Source organism: Ailuropoda melanoleuca, chromosome 5 (assembly GCF_002007445.2).
Source record: "Ailuropoda melanoleuca isolate Jingjing chromosome 5, ASM200744v2, whole genome shotgun sequence".
Lineage (NCBI taxonomy): Eukaryota > Metazoa > Chordata > Mammalia > Carnivora > Ursidae > Ailuropoda > Ailuropoda melanoleuca.
In genome coordinates, this window is record NC_048222.1 from 36,495,241 (window position 1) to 36,519,280 (window position 24,040).

At 34.0% G+C, this 24,040-nt stretch overlaps 1 protein-coding gene across 11 annotated transcripts in view; it reads left to right on the top strand.

The window, feature by feature from the left end:
• Positions 1-24,040, top strand: part of MYO9A (myosin IXA) — a 307,312-nt gene that overhangs the window by 198,634 nt on the left and 84,638 nt on the right. For all 11 annotated transcript variants that reach the window (XM_034660724.1, XM_034660725.1, XM_034660722.1 and 8 more), the window contains 6 exons: positions 8,079-8,191; positions 12,923-13,065; positions 16,131-16,354; positions 16,869-16,985; positions 18,529-18,717; positions 19,987-20,037. In XM_034660724.1, coding sequence (XP_034516615.1) covers positions 8,079-8,191; positions 12,923-13,065; positions 16,131-16,354; positions 16,869-16,985; positions 18,529-18,717; positions 19,987-20,037 — 837 coding nt within the window. The remainder of the gene's footprint in view (positions 1-8,078; positions 8,192-12,922; positions 13,066-16,130; positions 16,355-16,868; positions 16,986-18,528; positions 18,718-19,986; positions 20,038-24,040) is intronic.

Genomic DNA, 24,040 nt, shown 5'->3' on the forward strand with positions numbered 1-24,040 from the left:
AGCTAACCTTCACAGCTTCTTCCTCGTATAATGGTTTGTACATGAGAAACCTCAGTGAACACAGCAACAAAGCTAAACCTTAATTTAATAGGATTCAGATAAAGGGCACTTTAACAGTATATGTCAAATCATAAATTACGGAAAATTAAGGTTATTTAATTTAGTACTAATGTAGACATTTTCTATTGTATCTTCAGAGGTCTAGAGCAGGGGCCCTCACTTTTTTTTCTGTAAAGGGCCAGATAGTAAATGTTTTAGATGTTGTGGGTCCTGTAGTTTCTATTCCATATATTTAACTCTGCTACTGTAGAGTGAAAATGGCCATAGACAATAAGTAAATAAATGGACAGGGCTTTGTTCCACTAAGACTATTTACAGAAACAGGCAGTGGGCTGTATTTGATGTGCTGGCCATAGTTTGCTGATTGGTCCTTGGTCTAGTGAATAGGCTATATGTTAAATAATCCAGTTGCTTTTAACTGAAATGGTACACTCTCTTCCTTTTTTTTTTTCTTTAAACTTGCTTCCCCTCCCCCATTTTTTTAGTAATAGAAGATGAACATGAATTTTAAAAAAAATTTAACGAGCAATGCCAAAAATGTTTTCTTGGACCAACCTGGTCAGGTAGAAGGCTATATGTAATGTGAATTTGTATTAACCACAAATTATAACATTGGAATTATATTTGAATAAAGCTACACTTAGTCAAAATATTTGACTAAGAATATAGCTTTATCATCATATTTCAACCAAAATAAGAATATATACTTTGACAAGTATAAATGTATGTATGGATATAAAATGTTTGATTTTGGAATTGTCCTGGAAAATACATAATATAAGGACTCTGTATGTCTAACATGTACTAAAAACATTATCACTGATCAAGTGGAGTGATGTATGCATTTTATTTCCATGCATATCCTTATAATTAAGTTGGATTTCTAATGTTCTTCCTTAGTATCTATTCATTATGGTAGGAAAATTTTAGGTTGGTCTTCTTTTGACATATTAAGTATTTTATTTTTGAACTGTTTTAAACTGTGCCGAAGAATTAAGTTTTCTGCTAATTTCCAAAATGCTCTTATTGTCTTTATCTTCAGTTAGAAATACCCCGTTTTTAAATGATAATATTTGATAGTCTAAGAAAAAGAAAACAGAAAAATGTATGACAAGTTCTCTAATTAGATAAATGAGTCATTACCCTGAGCTAAACTGTGGGATTGTAAAAATTGGGAATAATATGTATATCCATTAATATATGTAATTAGAACCAAAGCCCTGTCTTCGGTGTAGGGTAAAATAACTCCATTTTGGAGGTGCCCTGTTTTTGAGTTATAAATAATGAAATCCACACTCTACAATATGATTAGTAGTTAAAGATGAAATTATATTATAGAACAACTAATTTTAACAAAAAGTATTGCTTTTTTTTAGTGTAAATAGGGAGTACACTTAAATTATTCTCTTAAGTATACATAGATTTTTCATTTGTGGAAGAACTTAGCATTTGTAATTGCTGTTTTGTTCCTGAGAGTTTTCTTTGTTACAAACCTTAGTCCTTTTGGTGGTAGAATTCTTCTTTACTGAAAACTCTTAATGAGATAAACAGGAAGTTGGGCTTTTTGCTTGGAGTATTCCGCCCCTTTAAGGGTTCTAGCTGGTAGTCTCTGCCTGTGATTCTGTTCACCTGCTTGACGGTCACTGCATGCCAGTAGTTGTAGAGCACTCTGCTTCCCTGCACAGTGTATATAGTCCCTTCTCCAGCTTTCTCACTGTCCTTCTGTTTCATCACTAGCGATTTTAGGAACAGGTGGTGGTTTTTGTTTCTGGTGGACACTTGCATGAAGAAGCTTTGCTTTCTAGAATATGTTGATAGATACTTACTGGGGATGGGGGGGGTGGAAAGGGTAGGAACAATTAAAGTGTATTTCTGTTTATCTTGAAATTTTGCCATGTTCTAATGGTCTCTGATATTGTAAAGACTAATTGTTTGTAAATGGGATCTACTGAATTGTCAAAAATTCAGATAGCTCCAGGATTTTAAATACGCTTGATTTTCTAGGCACATGGATTTTTAAAAACTGGATTTTTTTTTTTTTTTCTGGACAAAGTGATCCTGTCACTCTGACATTTGCTAAAAAGAGTGTTATTTGATCTTGGAAGAAGCCATCTGACCTTTCCAGTTGTGAAGTAATTGATCTAATGGGATAAACACAGTTACAAATGAATTACCTGAAGAGGATTTGATAAGCATTACCTCCTGAATTCATCAGTCATTAATTAGTTGTTACCCGTTAGGAGGAGTAGAGACAAGAGTAGCAGTTTCCTTCCTTATAACTTTGGTGGTGTTTTTTTTTTTTTTAACTTTTTGCCTTTAATTTGGCCATTTGAATAACTTTAATCTCCAGATGCTGCTCTCACTCAGTTCTTCTATCCACTCTGTTGGCTTTTACCCAAGAAGAATGACATGTTCTGCCACATAATATTTTTAAGGTGTTTTTCATATAGCTTTTTAGTCTCAATATTCTAGATGGTAAGTGAGTTAGTCACATTTCTTTTCCTTATTAGTAGAGTTGGTATAGGCATCATTAGTAGAATTGGTATGGTAACATTCCTCTGTCATCCCTAGACAGAAAGCAATCATCTCTATGGTCATGACTCCCAAGTAGCTCTCCAAAATTTGTCTTCTTTATCATCAGAATGATAAATTTCTCATTTTATCCCCCAAACTGCCGTCACTTTTTTTAAAATAATTTTTATTTTGTTGCTGTCACTTCTTATATTCCTATTTCTGTTTGTTATTATCTGAAATATTCTCCAGTCCTTATCTGTGTTGAATTTTCCTTCTCTCCACTGCTCACTCAACAAAAAACTGCCAGAAAAACCTGTTGATTGAGCAAGGCTAAGTTTTTTAGCTTATTTTACAGTAGGAAAATCTACCTTGACCAGGTCTTAGGAATTTCTCGGAATGGGGAAGCAAAGAGAGGATGTTTATAGAATTTTAGAACCTGGGCTGATGATTTTGAGAAAGTTCTTAAAATTGGAAATCTGGTTGATATTGAACAGTTTATGACATAAAAGGTTTGGATTGGCATTCCCAGAGTAGCAGCTGTACTGTTGAATATACTTAGTATTTATCTATCTATAAATTTATTATTTCTTTTTTAAAATAATTTAAAAAAATTTTTTTTATTATGTTACATTAGTCACCATGAGCCCTAATTAATTTCTTTTTAAAAGATTTTATTTATTTACTTGAGAGAGGGAGAGAGAGCACAAGCAGGGGGAGAGACAGAGGGAAAGAGACAAGCACACTCCCTGCTGAGCAGGGAGCCCAATGTAGGGCTTGAATCCAGGACCCTGAGCTCATGACCCGAGCTGAAGTTAGATGCTTAACTGACAGAGCCACCCAGGTGCCCCTACACTTAATATTTATATGTGTATTTTATTCTCCCCCCAAAAGTTAGGGGAAGTTCATAGTAGCATCACAACTCTCTGCTCTTTAAAGATTTGGTAGAATCTCCCTGTGAAACCATCTGGGATTTTTTATGGCATAATTCCTTGGTAATTAACTGTATTTCTTCTAGAGAAATTAGTCTTGTAAGCTTTCTGTCTAATAGAGTCAATTTTGGTAAATAATTTTTTCTTATGAAATTACTCATTTCATCTAACTTTTCAGATTTATTTGCATAGAAGTCTGGAAATTAGTCTCATGATTTTTAAAAATTCTGTTTCAATGATTATTTCCCTTCTGTCATTTCATATTTTGTAGATTTGTGTTTTTTCCCTTTTTTTCAAGTTAGCTAGTCATTTGTCTTTGTTGTTACTTTTTTCCAAAATAATAGGATTTTGATTTATTTATTATGCCTAGTTTCCCCCATCCCCATTGATTTCTGCTTTTACCTTTATTATTTATTTCCTCATTTTTTAAAAAATTTACTGTCTTTTCTCCCTTTTAAATGGGGGGAATTTAATTGATTTATTTAAGTATTTTTATTGATGCAGGTTTTGAAGGCTATGAATTTTCTTCTGATCACTACTTCAGATATATCTTGTTTATTCTGATGTGTATTAAGTGTTTAATTATTTTTCTAGAAAATATATAAATTTAATATGTATATATATGTGTGTGTATATATATATGTGTGTGTGTGTATATATATGTACACACATACACACACACACACACACGGCCCTGCAGGTATATGGGATAATTCATTTGTGATGATAGACTTGAAGACATATCCTAAATTTCGGATATAAAGAAAAAAATTCTGACAGTCTCCAAGTGAAAAGATCAAATAACTCTTCATAAGCATAAGAGAATTAGACTGGTAACAGACTTATCAAAAATAACAAATAAAATAAGACATAAATAACATTTTCAAAAAACTTAGGTATGAATCAAGTATGAATTAAAGTATGAATCAAGGATTTTATACATAGCCAAGATGTCCCTTCAAATATCAACGCTATAGAAAGAACTTGGGGAATTCCGTATACATGAGCCTTCCTGAGTAATGTACTAGAAGCAGAGCTATATCCAATCAAGAGATAAATACAGAAACTAGAGCAAAATATTTGCTGTGATCATTTAATATATTTAATCGATCTAAGGCAAAAAACAAAGGTGGGGACTAGAGTAAAATAATATGTAAAATTAAATGTTGTGACAAAGTAGAAATAAAAGCCTAAAAAACAGAAGGGAGAGGAAAAGTAGAGACAAGAATAATTCATCAATAGTTGTGTCACAATAGGTGAGAATTAAAAAATATTATTATAAATGACTAACTTGAGAATAATTGGTTAAATTAAAATATAGTAAATTAAGGCGTTTTTAAAAGTCATATACAAACCAACAGAAAAAGAAAACCCCCATATCAAAAATTTTAAAAAGTAAAACAGCAAAAAAAGGTAACATACAGCAAATTTAATATGACACATAATAACATAAAATTATAAGAAAGATAATTGAGACTGCATCATTTATATCAATAAATAGGAATAGATTTAACTCATCGATAAGGCAAAAAATTTTTTAATTTGGGTCACAGAATAAACCAACTATACTGCATACAAAACACACATCTAAAACGAAAGGATCCAGAAAGGCTAAAAATAAAAGGGTGAGAAAAAGTATTCCAGGCAAATGGAAATAATTAAGAAAACATAGGCTGTGATATCATGATTTAAGTAGAATTCAAACAAAAGCATTGAATGTAACAAAGGACAGTTTTTAATACCAAAAGCCACAATTCAGAATGAATAAGAGGAAACTTCAACACAACATTCTCTATATAAGACAGATCAAATGCACAAAAAATATATATAAATTCTGGTTTTGCCTTATTTTTGAAACACTCTCATGGATTACAATTTTAAATATTGTGTCCCATTGTTTTGTTTTTCTTGTTTAGGAACTCCGAATTATAAATAAGTTTTTCCTTCTTTTCCCATCTACCATCTCAATCTTACCTTCTCTCGACTCTTTTTTTATTCATTTCTTTACACTACTTTGTATTCTTTATTATATTCCTGCCTTTGTTTAGCCCCTTTAAGTCTGCATTGGTATTTTTTCTCCCTTGGGCATCTTCTAAATTATTCTTCACAATCTTGTGATTTCTTTCCTGAGTTCATTCAATTCCTGTCATTGTTCCTGGTTTTTATTGAAGTGGGGGGGGGGCTTGTTTCTATTTTTAATTTTTGAATTTCTGATTCAGTATGGTGTTTCATATACATGAGTTGATTTAATTCATTTTTTATTTATAGTTTTCTGCTTCATGCTTGGTTTGTGTATGTTTCATGGGAGTTGGGTTAATCATCTAAGTTGTTTTGGTTCTAATTTTCTTTTTGTTTTCTTATTGTAGCTTGGGTAGATTTTATTTGTCTTAATTTATTCATGTTGTGCATTTGGGATAGTTTATAAGTAACTTGACTTCAAGAGCTTCCTCTTCTTTCTGTCAGTGTAAAAAGGAAAAGTTTCTTTTGCAGGCAGCCTGTTTGGAGTCTGTTAGTTTTCTCTCTCTCTCTCTCTCTCTCTCTGTGTGTGTGTGTGAGAGGCAATGTTGTGTCCTCCATTTTTGCTTCTGTTTTGCCTTGCTAGATTCTAAATTTTCCTGTTCTGCTTCTTTTCCTCTTCACTACTCAGTTGTCCAAAGGCACCTCTCCATTCCTTTTCACCTTCATTTCCTTCAGAATCAGTGCCTTTAAAAATATGTCACCTTGAATCACATGCAGTTTTAAGTCCTTTCCCTTTGGTTAGTTCTCTGATCTCCTAGTGCTCAATATTTGTATCCGTTTTGAATCACTATAGATAGAGTGACTTTTTCTCCTCCTTGCCAGTCATATTTCTTTGCATGCTTAGTTATTTATTATTGGATGCCTGACATGGTAAACTTTGTCTTGTTGAGTGCTGAATACTTTTGTATTTGATTAATATTCTTGAGACTGTTATGTTCCAGTAATATTTCAGAGCTTGGTTCTGGAAGCAGTTTGTTCCTAAGCAATTAGGTCTTCCTTTTAATATTTGTTATTCTCATTGTATTGAATCTGGAAATTTTCTAAGAGTAGATTTCAGGTACTGTCACCACCAAAAAAAAAAAAAAATAGAAGAAAAAGAAAGAAACAATGGGAAGAGATGATATGTTAATCAGTCTGACTATAGTAATCATTTTAATATTTATATGTAAATCAAATCATTTTGTACACTTTATATACAATTTTTATTAAGTTAAGATTTGTTAGGTCCAAACAGAGCAGTTGTTCACCTAGGGCTTATTTTTGACTATCACTTACTCTTGACTGTTGAGGCAAGATCCTGCTACATAGTTCACCCAATACCTGGGAATCATAAAGTTACATATTCTGACTCTTGGGCACAGGCACTATTACTGGCTTTTTGTAAGTGCTGGGCACTATTACCTTGAATCCTTTCCGGTGGTCCTTTGCCTGATCTTGGGTAGTTGTTTGACAAAGAAGTGTTGATTAGTAAGTACTCAGCTAAATACCCTCTGAAGATCTCCAGAATTCTTTATTTGTGCATCTCTTCCCTCTTCAGTACACTCTTTGCACTTTTTCTCTCTCTCTCTTTTGGTCTCTAGTCTCTCTGGACTTTAAACTTCATGTGTTCAACTCAGAGAGTCTGCCAGGGTTCACCTGGAACCCCCTTTCTGTGTCACAGCCTGGAAACTGTCTCAAGGCACTAAGCTGGGCAGAAGAAGGACTCACTTCCTTTGTTTCCCATCTCCCAAGGATAACTGTCCATCATCTTGATAACTGCTGGTTCTTACTATTTTGTCTGGGTTTTTGTTTTGTTTTTGTTTTTGGTTGTTTCAGGCAAGAGGATAAAACAGGTCCCTGTTTTAGCAGATTAAAAGGCTAAAGAAAAGATATTATAATTATAGAAAATGAAATGTTAGGAAAGGATTTGAATAGGTAACAAGAAATTTTCTCTTCCAAATGGGATTTTCTTCAAAGGGGCACATTGTAGATAAATGGAACAAGAATTGCCAATTGAAATTCAGGTCCCAGTTTAACGTAAGTTGTTTATATTTTAGACCATTCGTGGTGATAATGATCTTTAATTGTTTGGTCCTTTGGTTTTTTTTTATTTTCCTGTGTTCTAGCTTTCTTAAATCCTTGACTAGGTAAAATAAGAATCTAAAGTAGCAAGTTAGGCCATAAAAGTAATTATTACTTGTAGGGACATATAAAAGTAGGCATGAAAAACTACGCTTAGTGCTCTAGATTTATCAGATCCTGGATCCTTTGTCTGTATCTTTAGTTGGCTTTGACTTTTTTTTTTTACCTTTCCACTTGATCTGTTGTCAGAAAACATGAACTCGTAGGTCCTAGTCAGCATTTCATTGACCGAAGTTCTCTTTACTTCAGATTATTCTAGGAAGTTAATAAAATTTTTAGTAGGTTCTTTTATTTCAATGAATGGCTGAACAGTGTGAATGTATTTTTATATATTTTTAATAGATGTAATTCTCAATTCTATAACTTGAGTTTAAATTACAGAGTTATGATATAGTTACTTGGTTTTAAAGTCTTTCATATATGTAATTATTACAGACATCACAGCGATTTTCTTCAGTTGATGAAGAAGCAAAGCTTCATAAGACTATGTCTCAAGGAGAGATTACAAAATTGGCAGTGAGGCAGAAGACTTCAGATTCGGATATAAGGTATAATTTGAAATTTATCTATTTTTCAACAAATATTAAATACCTACTGTATGACAGGCACATGATAATTCAGATTTACATGGCAAGCTTTATCTTTCTGTATGTCTAGCAATGTGATTTGGGTGAAGTCTTTAAATCATTATATCACTTGTGGTTTTTTGTTTTAAGAGAAAGGAGCTTAAGTCAGATGACAGTGAAAATATTTCCCGGGATTCTGTTCTGAGATGAGTGTTTTACAAATGGGACTGGAAAAAAGACTTTCAGGAAATAATTCTGTTCCCTTTAAGAGAGTATATGGAGTTCTTATTGTCAAGTAAATATCTTTGTCTCTTATTGTATTATATAAGGCAATTTAACCCTCACTGAACACTTGAAGATTACGTTGAAATCTTTCTGGTTCTTAATCCTATTAAAGGCCATTTCCTCAGTGTCTGTAGAGGCATAATCCATGATAATGCAAATCCAGACCAGATTATGCTAGAGACCAAATTTTGGGAAAAACGTATACCATACTAGAAAGACATATGGCTGGAGATAGCAGATTAAATATATAAATTTCTACTTCTTCCTCCAAAATCGCTAAAATGACAAAACCTATGCAGGACAAACAACAACAAATGGTAAAACAGCTGGAGACAACAACAATAAAACTGTGGAATCCAAAAAGTAAACAGACAAATTTTAAATGTCTTAATAGAAGAAAGCTGAATCCTAAACCACCTGCGTAAATCTGAGAAAGAAGCATCTGGCTGACTGATCTTCCCCAGTCCTAGCAGAAACCTGGAGATTTATTCTCTGGAAAGGAAAAAATAGAAGATCTCTGTTTTTGAAGGTTCTCAGATATATTTGAGGACTTGGGTACATATTTGGAATAAGATTTAGTGAATGTTTACACTGAATGTTAAGATTCTCCTAATTTTTTTCTTCCACTCAGTTTTCACATTTCACATATCCCCTAAGTAGATGGTTCAGAAGGTTGTTGGGACTTTTGTACAACCCTCAGGGAAAGACATAGAGATATTGGTATCATAATTTCTCCCTACAAAATGGACTAGTCTGATAATCATGCAAGCAAAATCAGTTTGGAAGCTCCACCAGTGTATACGAGAACTTCCCAAATAGTGTCTGGTTTTTTAACCCTACTTTTGACCACATTTGAAGAAGCACTTTATATCAAAGAAACTAAAACTAATGGATATAATATACAACTTGGAAGAAATAAACTATGCAGAGGAAAGAAAACTTCCAGACAGACAAATGAAACTAATCAACAGACCTTCTGCATAAATAAATACTGCATGAAAGAGAAACATTCATTATAAAAAGAGCCTTTGAAAATAAAAAATATGATAGCATAAAGAAACAATAAGAATAGTTGGAAAGAAAGTTGAGGACACATCTTGGAAGGTTGAGCAAAAAGAAGAAAAGAAAATTGATTTAGGTAGTATAGACATTTTAACAATATTTGTTCTTCCAATCTGTGAGCATGGAATGTCTTTCCATTTCTTTGTGTCATCTTCAGTTTTTTTCATAGATTTTTTTTTTTTCAGAATACAGGTCTTTCACCTCTTTGGTTAGGTTTATTCCTAGGTATCTTATTGTTTTGGGTGCAACTGTAAATGTAATTGATTCCTTAATTTCTCTTTCTGCTGCTTCATTACTGGTGTAAAGAAATGCAGCAGATTTCTGTACACTGGTTTTGTGTCCTTTGACTTTACTGAATTTGTTAGTTCTGAGAGAAGATATTTGCAAATGACATATCTGATGAAGGGTTAGTATCCAAAGTATATAAAGAACTTATAAAACTCAACACTCAAAAAATGAACAATCCAATTGAAAAATGGGCAGGAGACATGAATAGACATTTTTCCATAGAAGACATACAGATGGCCGACAGACACATGAAAAGATGGTCAACATCACTTGTCACCAGGGAAATATAAATCAAGCTACAGTGAGATCTCATCTCACATCTCTCAGAATGGCTAAAATCAACAACATAGGAAACAGCAGGTATTGGTGAGGATGTAGAGAAGGGGGAACCCTCTTACACTGTTGGTGGGAATGGAAACTGGTGGAGCCACACTGGAAAACAATATTGGGGTTCCTCAAAAAGTTAAAAATAGAACTACCCTATGACCCAGCAATTGCACTCCTGGGTATTTACCCAAAGGATACAAAAATACTGATTTGAGAAGACACATACACCCTGATGTTTATAGCAGCATTATCTACAATAGCCAAATTATGGAAACAGCCCGGGTGTCCATCGGCTGACAAATAGAGAAAGAAGATGTGGTATATATACACAGTGGAATATTACTCAGCCATCAAAAAGAACGAAATCCTGCCATTTGCAGTGACGTGGATGGAGCTAGAAAATACTGTGCTAATAAGCAAAATAAGTCCGAGAAAGACAAATGCAATATGACTTCACTCAGATTTTGAATTTAAGAAAGAAAACAAATGAGCAGATGGGAGAAGGAGAGAGAGGGAGAGAGAGAGACAAACTAAGAAACAGACTCTTAATTATAGAGAACAAACTGATGGTTAGCAGAGGAGAGGTGGGTAGGGGATGGGTGAAATAGGTGATGGGGATGAAGGAGGGCACTTGTGATATGAGCACTGGGTGTTGTATGGAAATGTTGAATCACAATTCTTGTACACCTGAAACTAATATTGCACTGTATGTTGACTGGAATTTAAATAAAAAAAGAAAATAGAGGAGCAGTTCAGGAGATCCAGTGAGCCACTAATGGGAGGTCCAGAAAGAACAAAGAATGGAGAAGACAAATCATTAATAAAATAATTCAAATAAGCTTCATAGAACTGAAGGACATGAGTTTCCAGATTCAAAGACCCCAGTGATTGCCCAATATAATGGACGGAAACAGACCCATACTACAAGACATTTCATTATAAAACAATAGAGACAAAAGGAATTTCCATGATGATGGTGAAAGTAGCTTTTGAAGTGATGGTTGTATAACTAGCCCTGAGGGAAACCATGCCCGTTGGAGCAGGCTAGAAAGCTCTGGGAGAGATCTCTTAAAGAAATGGAGTACCTGTTTTGTTTGAACATGTTGAAAGGAGATGTACACGAGGAAAACATTTCAAGGTGAATTGTATGTAGATAAGTGAGCAAATGTAAAGCAAAACACTTATTAACTCTAGAAGAAAATAGGTTATGCAGGGAACTGAGTGCCTCAATTGTGAATATTACTTGTATAATAAAAATAAATAGTGACTGTTACAATAAGAAAGTACTGTATATTGAGATAACTGAAATTACCATTTGATTCTTTTGGGGGTACACCTGTCTTTGTGGAGGGTGGAGAACAGAAGCGTTGGAACATGCTTAATCATTACTTGCATTGCAAGTATGGCAGCAATATAAGTATGGTTAATATTAAAAAGTCAGTTAAATCAATTCAAAAGGATTGCCTCCAGGGAACAGAAAAGGAATGAGAATGGCAGAAGGATGCTATCATTTGTAATAAGCCTTGTAGAACAACTTCTGTTTATACTCTTGAGATGTATAGGCTTAGTAATAGGCTTTTAAAAAAAAAAAAGGAACAACGAAAAAAAGAATATGGGTTTCAAAACTGGATGGACCTGATTTTAACTTTCAGCTTCATCAACCCTCGAAGCCTCAGTTTGCTCATGTGTAAAAAGTAAGGATAATAAGAGCTATTTACCATAGAAGGTGTGAAAATCAGGTATATCATAAAGGCATAGTGTCTGGCTCCTGGTAGATGCTCTTCTTTTTTTTTTTTTTTTTTTTTTTTTTTGATTGAGTAAATATACAAAGGAAAAAACGAATGCACAAATAAGCTCCTAGTATAGGGTTAGGATACGTGATATATGGTCAGTATATGTGAGCTGTCGTTATTATCTTAAGGTGTGTTTTTGATGTATGTAATGGGAAAGAGTATATAAACACTAAGAATGACGCCATATAGCAAAGTTCCGCATTTTCAGCTTTATCACTCACTGTGTAATTTTGGGAAAGTTACCTAATGTTTAATCCTCCAGGTTTTCACATATATAATGGTTATAGTAGTTTAAAAGTAAACTTGTTTTTATAAATAAAGTAAGCCAATTTAAGCACTTAACAACTCAAATAAATGGTGGCTTTTGTTAATTAATAATATTGATAACCTCTAAATATAAAATAGTCACATTAAAACCGTTATTATATAATGGTAAGTGGAAAGGTTTAAAATTGTATCTTCATCATGATTACAGTGATATAAAAATGGGCATACTTATGGATAAAGAATGGAAGGAAATTACCCCTCCCCCAAAAGGTAAACGAATATGTTTTAGAGTGATGGGATATCAGTGATGTTTTAAAAAGTATTTTTGTTGTTGTTAGTTGTTTATATGCTGTAAGTCCAAGCCGGAAGGAGGACAAGAATGAAAAGATAGCAGTTTAGGAATCAGAAAACCTGAGTTGGAATTTTAGTTTCACTGCTTTTTAGCCATTTCATTTTGGGGAATTATTTACCATCTTTGGGACTTACTATTTCTTGTATTCAAGATGAGAAAACTGTCTCCCTTCCAGATTGAAATTTAAATGTGAAATTGAAGATTAAATATGATTAAACTTAAGTGTGAAGGTTAAATGAAGTCATACGCATGAAAGGTCTTAATATAGCTCAAAGTGATATACCAATATTGCCATTGCAACATACTAATTTCCATTTTTACCTTTATTTTTAAAAATAGACCTCAGAGAGCTAAGATGAGATTCTGGGCCAAAGGGAAACAAGGGGAGAAGAAGACCAGCCGAGCGAAAGCTGCCACCCAGTCAGAGGTTCCAGGATTCCTTGCTGGCTCAGATATGATTCCAGCTCATCAGTTTCCAGATGGTAAAAATGGACAGAGGATGGAGATAGTCTTTATAATTTGTTCACTGTTTCTGAGAGTTCATTCTTCTTCTAGTATTTGTAATGGCAATCCTGTTGTCCAGATAGTCTAATGAAATAGGACCAGAATTGTAAAATCTTTCCCTAAGTAAAAGATAATTATAAAATTACATTGTACAGAAGTGCCAAGGAAGTGTGGTACAAAATGGTGAAACAGCAACAACTTTAAGAAGGATGATGAATCTTCAGTTAGCCTCAGTTTTCCAAAGTGTAAAAATTTAGCTGTCATTCATTCACTTAACAAATATGTATTATTAGTAAAAACTAAGATAATGGCAGCTAATATTTGAGTGCTTACCATGTGCAAGGCACTGTACTAAGCATGTTGTATATATTAACTCAATTGATCATCACAGTTTTGGGGTGTTGGTATGATTATTATTCCCAGTTTATAGATGAGAAAGCTGAAGCACAGAGAAGTTATTTCCTTACACACTTATTGTAGTTGACAGAGCTGAGATTTGAATTTAGGTAGCCTAGCTCCAAAGGCCACATTATTAACCACTGTGCTATATATTAAGTACCTACTATATATTAAGTATTTGCTATACTATACTGACTTTATAATTGTAGCTGTTATTTTAATTTTTTGGGCATCAATCGTAACACACTTGAACATACCCAACAGATAGTTCATTTGTTGAGAAAACTGGCCTTTCTAAATGCTAGAATTACTGACTCTCTAAGGATTCCAGTATTTCCAGCATTAGATGATTATGCCATTTTCCCCAACCCTTTCCTTAAGCATGTATGAGAGTTTTTAATCATTATGCAAAGATGGCAGCTATCTTCAACAGTAATGGGATGGATAGACATCAGAGGTGGGTGTATGGTAATGAGTGGGTGAAATACCAGTGGGTAGGTGAATAAGATAGAAAGTGGATCTAGGAAAAAAAGTTATCTCTAAAGGAAAGAGAACAGACCCAGTTACAATACGGAAACAAAACTTCTCATCTCTAGGATAAGACAAAGGGACAAGGAGAATAAGATTATCAAGCTTCACATAGGAATGGATGAGCCAAAGCAGAGTCCACCTGTGTATTAGAGAAAAAAATGGTAGATTAGAGCCCTATATTAGAGCCCTGTTTTTGTGTCTTGTGGCTTTGCTCCTATGAGTTGGCAAACTGATATGGATAAAATCAATAATAAATTAAGTAAATACTACAAGTTCAGTTTGGAAATTTGGGAAATCCTTACCGTTACATTACTAAGAGGATTGATTTCCTATATCTAATCTGGTTTATAGCAATCATTCTAAATGTTTCATTTTTCACAGTTCTATTCTCCATGGTTAATTCTTTTTTTTTTTTTTTTAAGATTTTTATTTTTTATTTATTTGAAGAGATAGAGACAGGCAGCGAGAGAGGGAACACAAGCAGGGGGGAGTGGGAGAAGAAGAAGCAGGCTCATAGCGGAGGAGCCTGACGTGGGGCTCTATCCCAGAAGGCCGGGATCACGCCCTGAGCCGAAGGCAGACGCTTAACGACGGCGCCACCCAGGCGTCCCCTCCATGGTTAATTCTTAAGAAGGATGCATAAAGCTCTTAAGTTGAAGCATATGTTATTAGCAGACTTCATTGTGTGTTGGTTCATAAGGATATATATATAAAAATAAATATTGTAGCTTTCTATTTATCTTTGGTTAGTAATTTATTAAGGTATCCCTTGTTTTTAATACTGAAACAGTATTATAATTTCTTTAGTAATCATTATTTCTTTTATTATAGGAAAGATACTTTGCTAAATGAAATTATTAGTACTTCTTTGTCTTGTTTATGTAATGAAATTAAAATCAGTTGATACTAATTTGCACATATATATATTCTATATCTTTTTTTTTCAAAGATTTTATTTATTTATTTGACAGAGAGAGAGACAGCCAGTGAGAGAGGGAACACAAGCAGGGGGAGTGGGAGAGGAAGAAGCAGGCTCATAGCAGAGGAGCCTGATGTGGGGCTCGATCCCACAATGCTGGGATCACGCCCTGAGCTGAAGGCAGACGCTTAACGACTGCGCCACCCAGGCGCCCCTATATTCTATATCTTTATAATTTTTATTCTGGTACCATATCTGAGATTGTCTTCTTTTGTGCCTGAGGTGGCATTTAGCATGTAGGAGGCTACTTTTCTCCACTATCAGAATTAGCTTTTAGAAGGAATGAGGACATAGCATTGGACAGGTGAATACATGTGGGGGAAACAAAGAGATAAGTGAAGTGAGAAGGGGCCAACGTGTTTATCAAGCCCCAGGTAGGGCTTTGGCAAACCTAGTGTAGTTCTGGATTGTGATGGACTGACATGCAATCGATTTCCCTGTTGTAAAGAGAAATTTGTTGTGTTTTCCAGTATTAACATACAAAGGTAATGCATTCTAGGAATTCTCTGAGAAATTCAGACAGTTATTTGGGAGATGTTTAAGAAAATCCTAAATACTAAGGAGACCAAGAAGTGAGCTAGTTGACTTACCTGGCTCCCTAGACAGGTTGTCAGGATAATTACAGATAATATCACTGAAGCATTTATGGTTTTAGACCCTAGTAATGAAATAATAATAATTATCAAACTTCACTGGTTTGTCACATTCGTATATAGCCGAATATTCTTTCAAACAAATATAGTAAAGCTATATGACTGGCTTAATGGTCAGCATTTAACATGCTAGGGTGGTTACATATACTCTTCTTTTTTCCTTTGGGACTGAGGTATTTGGGATTCAGGCTTTAGTTATATAAGATACCTCCATCCAGGTTTTCAGTACAGACCATAGCCCCTTGGGAGACAAAAGGGCATTTTCCATTGAAAAGTGGTAATTTAAAAATACATTTTCTGTACAATTGTGCAGTCTATATTTATTGTTTAACTGCCTGACCGCAAACATTAATGTTACTTTGCTTTTCAGATACATTTTTTTCCTTCAGTGACTTATTAAAGGAAGTTAAACTTAAAAAGAATGTGGAGATTTCAATATTTTCACTAAAATATTTTTTGGATACTTTATCTTGAATTATAGAATTAGTTCAGTATCACCTGACACCTCCTTTGAGCCCAGAATTGCCTGGTAGTTGCCGGAAGGAGTTTAAAGAGAACAAAGAACCTTCTCCAAAGGCAAAGCGGAAGCGAAGTGTGAAGATCAGCAGTGTGGCTTTGGAGTCTGTGCACTGGCAAAATGACTCTGTCCAGATCATAGCAAGTGTCAGTGATTTAAAAAGTATGGATGAATTTCTTCTGAAAAAGGTACACTCTGCATGCTGAGTTAGGCCCATAAGTGGCCTTGACTCTGGAATACTTGTTTTTATCAGAATATGGTCCCTATTGATCAAGTTTACATATGTTTCAGTATATTAGGTAGTCTGTTCTTTATGAAAAATGTAAACTAATAGGATGTGCATTACTCAGACTGGATGGGCAGGAGTTAAGGTTTTGGGCTTTACTGTTAACTTGCATTTTACCGTAATTGTCACATTATATTCCCTGTGTTAAGGTGAGGCTTGTCATTGCATACTTGGGGTTTTTTCTCTCGTAACATAATGATAGAATAATACATCATTGGAAGGACCTTAGAAATCATCTGGTAATAATAAAACGTTGACTCTGTAGTCATGCTTTTACCTCGGTCCCATGGTAGCAGGGGCTTGCACTTTTAGGACCGTCAGGACCATCATTATTGAGGAACCAATCAATATCACTGTTGTAGTCACCTCTTTTTAATTAGTTGATTGTGTACAAAAACTCTTTTTGTGGCCCCCAGATGAATGACCTAGATAATGAAGACAGCAAGAAAGACACATTAGTGGATGTTGTATTTAAAAAAGCCCTGAAAGAATTTCGGCAGAATATCTTCAGCTTTTATTCATCTGCCTTGGCGGTAAGTTGGACTATCTTAGGAGATCTTCGGTAGTTAACATATGAAAAATTTGGCAGTGCTGTAGAAGATAATATGGAGGCTGTGTTCAATGAGAGATTACTCAAATTCCTTGTTTTTATTTTAGGAATAGGTAGGGAAAAGCATACTGACTGGTCTCAGATTAATACCTTCCTTCAGTTTCCTTCAGTAGTGTTTTTCCCCTCTTACAATGTTGAATCTTCTTATAAGATGATAAATTCACATATTATAAATGTGATTCTGTGGCTCTCTACTATTTTGATCTCTCATAATCCTTTTAGCTCTGGCTTTGGCTTATAATTTTTATATGTGTGAAATTACACATGTTTCCCCCAGTGGAATTAGAGCAGTTTATGTTCACTGATTTATACATATCAGTTTATTTCACTTTCAGATTTACCTTACAATTTTATATGACACTGGTCATGTTTTAGAAAGTTTATTTTCATGCTAAAGTAGATAATAATTAATGCTTTGATCTCTAGAATCTATGAATTTTCATATTCTATGAAATAATTTGTATTTAATCATTTTTCTTTGTTCAGTCTATAATTCATTGTGAAAAGAGAAATCAGGAGAGCTTTCTTGTGTGTCCTCTACTTTTTCTTTCTCAGTGTAAGAATTTTTGCTTTTTTAAAAACATGAACCATGCAGTCTGAGAGAATAGGAATTTCACGACCATAATAAGAGTAGTAATCAGGCTACAGCAAATGACTAGGTTTGCACAGAGACAACGTTGGCTGTATTTTTCTGATCCTGCTCAACTGCTTATTATGTTCATGTCTTTCTCTGCTTCATACCTGTATTTCCTAGATTAGGGACTCCGGGTTGTTGGGTGCTCCAATACACTTAAATCACATAGGAAGAGCCAAAATTATAAAGTAGAACTTAATAGTGGTTTTCTAACCCTAGATCAAAAATGTTTAACTTATTTTGAGGAAGTGAAGGAGAAACAAATTCTAAATATATAATACTTTGTGGTCATTTAAAGCCCCCCCCCTTTTTTTCCTCTCACAAAAATTGCAGACCTTATTTAAATAAGTCGAAAGTAATCCCATGTAGATTCCTTTGCAGGTAATACAGTGTTATTCAGGACATGTCATTCTTCTTTGGAAAAATAAAATAATGGTTACCTAATGTATCATTAGGCAAGGATCAAGTATTCATTCTTTCAATTTTAGAGTGGAACTTCTAAACAAGGTTCATGTCTGAGGCAATAGGTAATTAAGTGGGATGCAGATAATCTTTAAAGCTAAATATGGTTTAAAAGCCAGACTTGTGGAGAAGTTTCCAGGGCTTTCTGAAATTGCTACATTATTTAAACTTAGGTATTTTGCTAAAATTTGATAGGTTTTATTCTGCAGAATTCCACAGTAGAGAGGGCATTTACAGATACTACATGACCTCATGGGCTTGCCCATTAGAAAGGATCCTAATCTTTATTCTAAACACTACCCAATGCAAGTTGAATCAATCTTCTATGTTTAGGGAATTTCTTTACATGTCTTCTCTTATTGTTTATTAGGTAGATGATGGGAAAAGCATACGGTATAAAGACCTCTACGCACTATTTGAACAGATTCTGGAAAAGACCATGAGGCTTGAGCAGCGTGATTGGAGTGAATCTCCAGTCAGAGTTTGGGTCAACACTTTTAAAGTATTTTTAGATGAATATATGAATGAATTCAAGACTTTGGATTGTATCCCCACAAAGGTAAATATGATATGTTTGATTTCTAAAAGGATTCCGTTAAGAATTCTTTTTAAGAGTCTGTTTGGGACAGTGTTTGATATTTGAGAAACACATTACAGGGAACATGTCAACCTAATACTGCTTTAGATTCAGCAAACTTAATTCTCTCTTACAACTTTATCAGACCATATTATCTAAACCTTCTGCAATTAATATATTCTTTGCTGAGTTAAAATATCATGTTGTGTCCTCAGCATTATACCCTCCACTTTGATAGAGGTCACTACATGAATTTCCTTTTGAAAAATAGTAATTAAAGGTGTAATTCATTTTATCATTTGATGGCTTTTCTATAAGGAACCACAAATTATATTTCTTCTTGAATTAGGTTTTAGGAAAATGTGTGTTTCTGGAAATCTTTATAACAGTAATAATAACATTTATTTATTGAGTGCCAGGAATTATACTAGGTGTTGCATATTTTATTCTTGCTTCAGTCCTATTAAATAACTATTATGAAGTCCATGTTACAGAAGAGATAGCAAGCTTAGACAAAATTATGTGTTATGTGTTTCCTTTCAGTACCCCAGCTGAAGTAATAAGGTATCTAATTATTAGATATCAGGAATACTATTAATCCTTTTTATTGATTGGGTCCTATTTTATTTTCAGTTATTCTAGTTTATATGTGTTTAGATTTACAAGCCATTTTAACTCACTTTTGAAGTAGTCAGATATAAATTAATCTGTGAAAGTTCTTCTGTTCTAGGTCTCGGTTATACAAAGGAAGATTTTTAGTAGGCATATACTGCCTTTGTTTACGATCTTAAAGGTTAGGTTTGGATTGTTCTGTACTCTGGTTATTAGGAAATGTCATGTATAAAAGAGCTTTCTATGTCCCATGTGATACCTTTTTATATTTAGCTCTGGGATGGAGAGTATTTTAGAGCCAAAATATGGAAAGTACAGTCTTAAAAGTTAGTAATCATTCAGTTAATGACTAAAATAAAAGAATCATTTAAGTTAATATGGAGTGGCTTCTGAACAGAAATGTTTAAAAAGATAAGAATCCCTAAAGTGTCCTTTTATTCTGTTGCTTTTATGAGTACTGTGTTTCACTGAATTTAAAAATTTTCTTGTATTTGCTTGCTAGCACTGCACATTTTCTTTTGAACAATAAAAAGCTGCTTACACTATTACATCTTGAGCAAAAATCTCAGCATTTGCAATGAAGTAAGAAAGTATGTTCATCTTTGTTATATCACAGTTTCTTCATTTCTCTCCCATCAGGTACCAAAAACAGAAAGAAAGAAAAGAAGGAAAAAAGAAACTGATTTATTAGTAAGTTATAATCTATTTCTCATGTTAGCAAGAAGTAACTTTTAGATGCCTAAGGGGTTATTATTTATGTTTTTACCAAAATTTACAATGGCAGACATATCTTGAATTCTGTGACTTGTTATCAGTGGTGGCTTTGTAAAATGGCAGAAACATGAAAATATTTACTCATGAGAGGTACAAATATGATCTCTTCTTAGACATAGGAGTTTTTTAACTTTCCCTTCTTTCTTAAAAAAAAAAAAGGACTATTTAAGATTTTAAAGATATAACTACTTATAATTCAAAAGACATTCCCAAAGGCATTCCAGCATATTTTACCATTGTTTATGTTCTTATCTATTGTATTATGTATCTCTATTGTATACTTTACAATAATCTTTGTGATTACAAGGATGACTTAAGCCCTAGAGGAGCTCATAATTTACCAGTGAAGGCAGGCATTTAAAAAATCATTAGTAGAAAGTAGTACAAAGTCTGTTGAATTATGGAAAGGGAAAATGAAGGAAAGCTTTACAAAAGAAAAGACATTTTTGCTTGTTCTTGACAAAGGAGTAGTAGCTTAGACAGATAGTATCTAGCCAAAGGGAAAAGAGTATAGTAGTCCCCCTTCTGCACCATTTCCCTTCCCTGCAGTTTCACTTCCCTGCAGTCAGTCTGGAAGCAATTGATCCTCCTCCCGCATCAGCCCTTTCTGCTTTACTTTGCACCTTTACATTATGGAGACGGCTTCTTCCCTTAAATCTCATGAACCAACCTCTGCTAGTGTCAAACTTTTCTTCTGCAGCTTCCTCACCTCTCTCAGTTATAGAATTGAAGGGAGGTAAGGCCATGTTCTGGATTAGGTTTTGGCTTAAGGGAATGTTATAGCTGGTCTGGTCTTCTACCCAGACCACTAAAACTTTTTCCGTAATAGCAGGAAAGCTGTTTTGCTCTCTTATCCACGTGTTCATTGGAACAGCGCTATTAGTTTCCTTCAAGAATTTTTCCTTTACATTCACAGATTAGCTAACTGTTTGGCCCAGGAGGCCTAGCTTTCAGCCTGTCTCAGCTTTTGACATGCCTTCCTCACTAAGCTTTCTGGCTTTTGATTTAAAGGAGAGACGTGTAAAAAATAATAATAATAATAATAATAATAATAAAGTGAGAGGTGTGTGACTCTTCATTTCATGTATATACTTGGGGCTTTAATTAGCCAATTTCAATATTATTGTTTCTCAAGGAATAGGGAGGCCTGAGGAGTGGGAGAGAAACAGGAGAATGGCTGGTCAGTGGAGCAGTCAGGACACACCCTTTTATTGATTACCTTTGCTCTCTTAGATGGGTGCAGTTTGTGGTGTCCCAAAACAATTACAATAGTAACATCAGAGATCACTAATCAACAGACACCCTAACAAATATAATAATGAAAACCTTGAAATATCGTGAGAATTACCAAAGTGTGACACAGAGACACAGAGTGAGCAAATGGTGTTGGAAAAATGGTACTGACAGACTTGCTCATTTCAGGGTTGCCACACACCTTCAATCTGTGAAATCCAGTGAAGCACAGCACAACAAAGGGACATATGCTTATATCTAAGCCCTTAGTGTGGCTTACTTTTGTTCTCTGAAGGAGGATTTTCCAATTGAGTAGCCTTAGACAGCTTAGTGTCTGAGTTTCAATGTACTCATGTATAAAATAGGAATTATGCCACCTACCACTGAGGACTTTCGTGAAGGTTAAATGAGATTATATATTAAGGAAAGGGTAGAGAAGGTAGAGGACCTGTTATTAAGGGGTAGTGTTTAGGCACTTTATACACTTAGAACCTTGCAAGAATAGTCTTTTTCATGTCTATACAGAAAAGAACACTATCTCAAGATAAAAATAGGCAAAGCATCTGACATTCAAAAAAAGGACAGTGAGGACAATTCATTTATTCAACAGCTATTTTATTTCAGGAAATACGATAAATCAGAAATGTTAAGAAATACACAAATGTATACACTTGTTAGTCAAATTAAAATGAAAGAACAGTGATTTCCTATTTTATTCATCAGTGGGCAAAACTGAAAATGAATTAGTTACCTAATTTGGAAGGATATATAAATATAGATTTTTCTCAGTGTTGTGAATTGTGGAGTCATTTGCATAACCTTGGAGAAGGTGCTTTAACAATCATGTATTTAACGTTTTACAAATATTTAAAAAAACACCCAAAAATGTTGACCTAGCAATTCCACAACTAGGAACTTATCCAGTAGATATATCACACTTGTTCATGCTGTGATGTACAAGGCTTTTTATTGAAGAGGAGTTTGTAATAGTGAGAGACTGAAAACAACCTAAATTTATAAGGAAATGGTTAAATAAACTAGATACACACATGAAATAGGATGCTGCTTTAACACTAAAGTAAAGAAGCCATTCTCCAAGATGTTTTGTTAAGGAGCTAATCACTATATAGAAAGCTACTATTTGTCTATTTTTAAAAAATGATTTTTTATTATTACTATGATATATTAGTCACCATGCAGTACATCATTAGCTTTTGATGTAGTGTTCCATGTTTCATTGTTTGCATATAACACCCAGTGCTCCATGCCTATTTTTAAAAAACAAAAAAGCATTTTTATATCTGTACTGATACACACAAAATATCTGAATTAGACACAAGAAACTAACATCAATGATTATTTCTAGAAAGAGAAACTAGACAGAATCCAGAGGTAAGGAAAAACTTATCTTTTGTTGATTCTATTTTGTACCTTTTGATGCATTCAGAATAAAATAATTTTTAATAAAACCAACTTTAATATTAGAGTTCCAGTGGAAGAAAATAATATGCCTGTGTGTGATTTACAATTTTATGAATAGAGAGAGAATCTGTGAGATAAAATGTTAGTATCTGGGAATATTTGAGACCTCACAGAACAAGGCCATATTATGAAACTGGGATGAACTGTGTGATTTGAATGTTTTTTTTATTTAGTTAGTTGGTTATTTGATTAATTTATTAAGACAAAAATGAGTACTGAGCACAGAGCCCGATGTGGGGCTTGATCTTATGACCCTGAGATCATGACCTGAGCCGAAACCAAGAGTCAGATGCTTAACTGACTGAGCCACCCAGACGCTGCTATTTAACGTTTAAATTTGAGGCATAATTGACATGAAACATTAGTTTCAGGTGTACAACATAGTCATTTAGTATTTGTATATATTGTGAAATGATCACAACTGTCAGAGTTACAAAAAGTTTTTTTCTTTTGATAAGGACTTTTAAGATCTACTCTCTTAGCAACTTTCAAATATGTGATGCAGTTTTATTAACTATAGCCACCGTATTCTACATTACATCCTCATGACTTAATTATTTTATAACTGGAAGTTTGTGAAACCTTCCCTACAATATATTTTAATAACAGGTAGTGTTGCCAGTCATCATCAATGATATTCTTGGTCTGGTTCTGTTTTGTCAGCATAATTTCTTAAATTTTTTAATAATATTTTTTAAATTATGTTAGTCACCATACGGTACATCCCTGGTTTTTGATGTAAAGTTCCATGAATCATTAGTTGAGTATAACACCCAGTGCACCATGCAATATGTGCCCTCCTTAATATCCATCACCAGCCTAACCCATTCCCCCACCCCCCTCCCCTTCTGAAGCCCTCAGTTTGTTTCTCAGGGTCCATAGTCTCTCCTGCTTCATTCCCCCTTCTGATTATCCCCCTTTCTTTATCCCTTTCTTCTCTTACCGATCTTGCTAGTTCTTATGTTCCATAGATGAGAGAAGCCATATAATTGTCTTTCTCNATAATTGTCTTTCTCTGCTTGACTTATTTCACTTAGCATTATCTCCTCCAGTACCGTCCATGTTGCAGCAAATGTTGAGAAATCGTTCCTTTTGATACCTCAGTAATATTCCATTGTATATATGGACCACAACTTTTTTTTTTTTATTTTATTATATTATGTTAATCACCATACAGTACATCCCCAGATTCCGATGTAAAGTT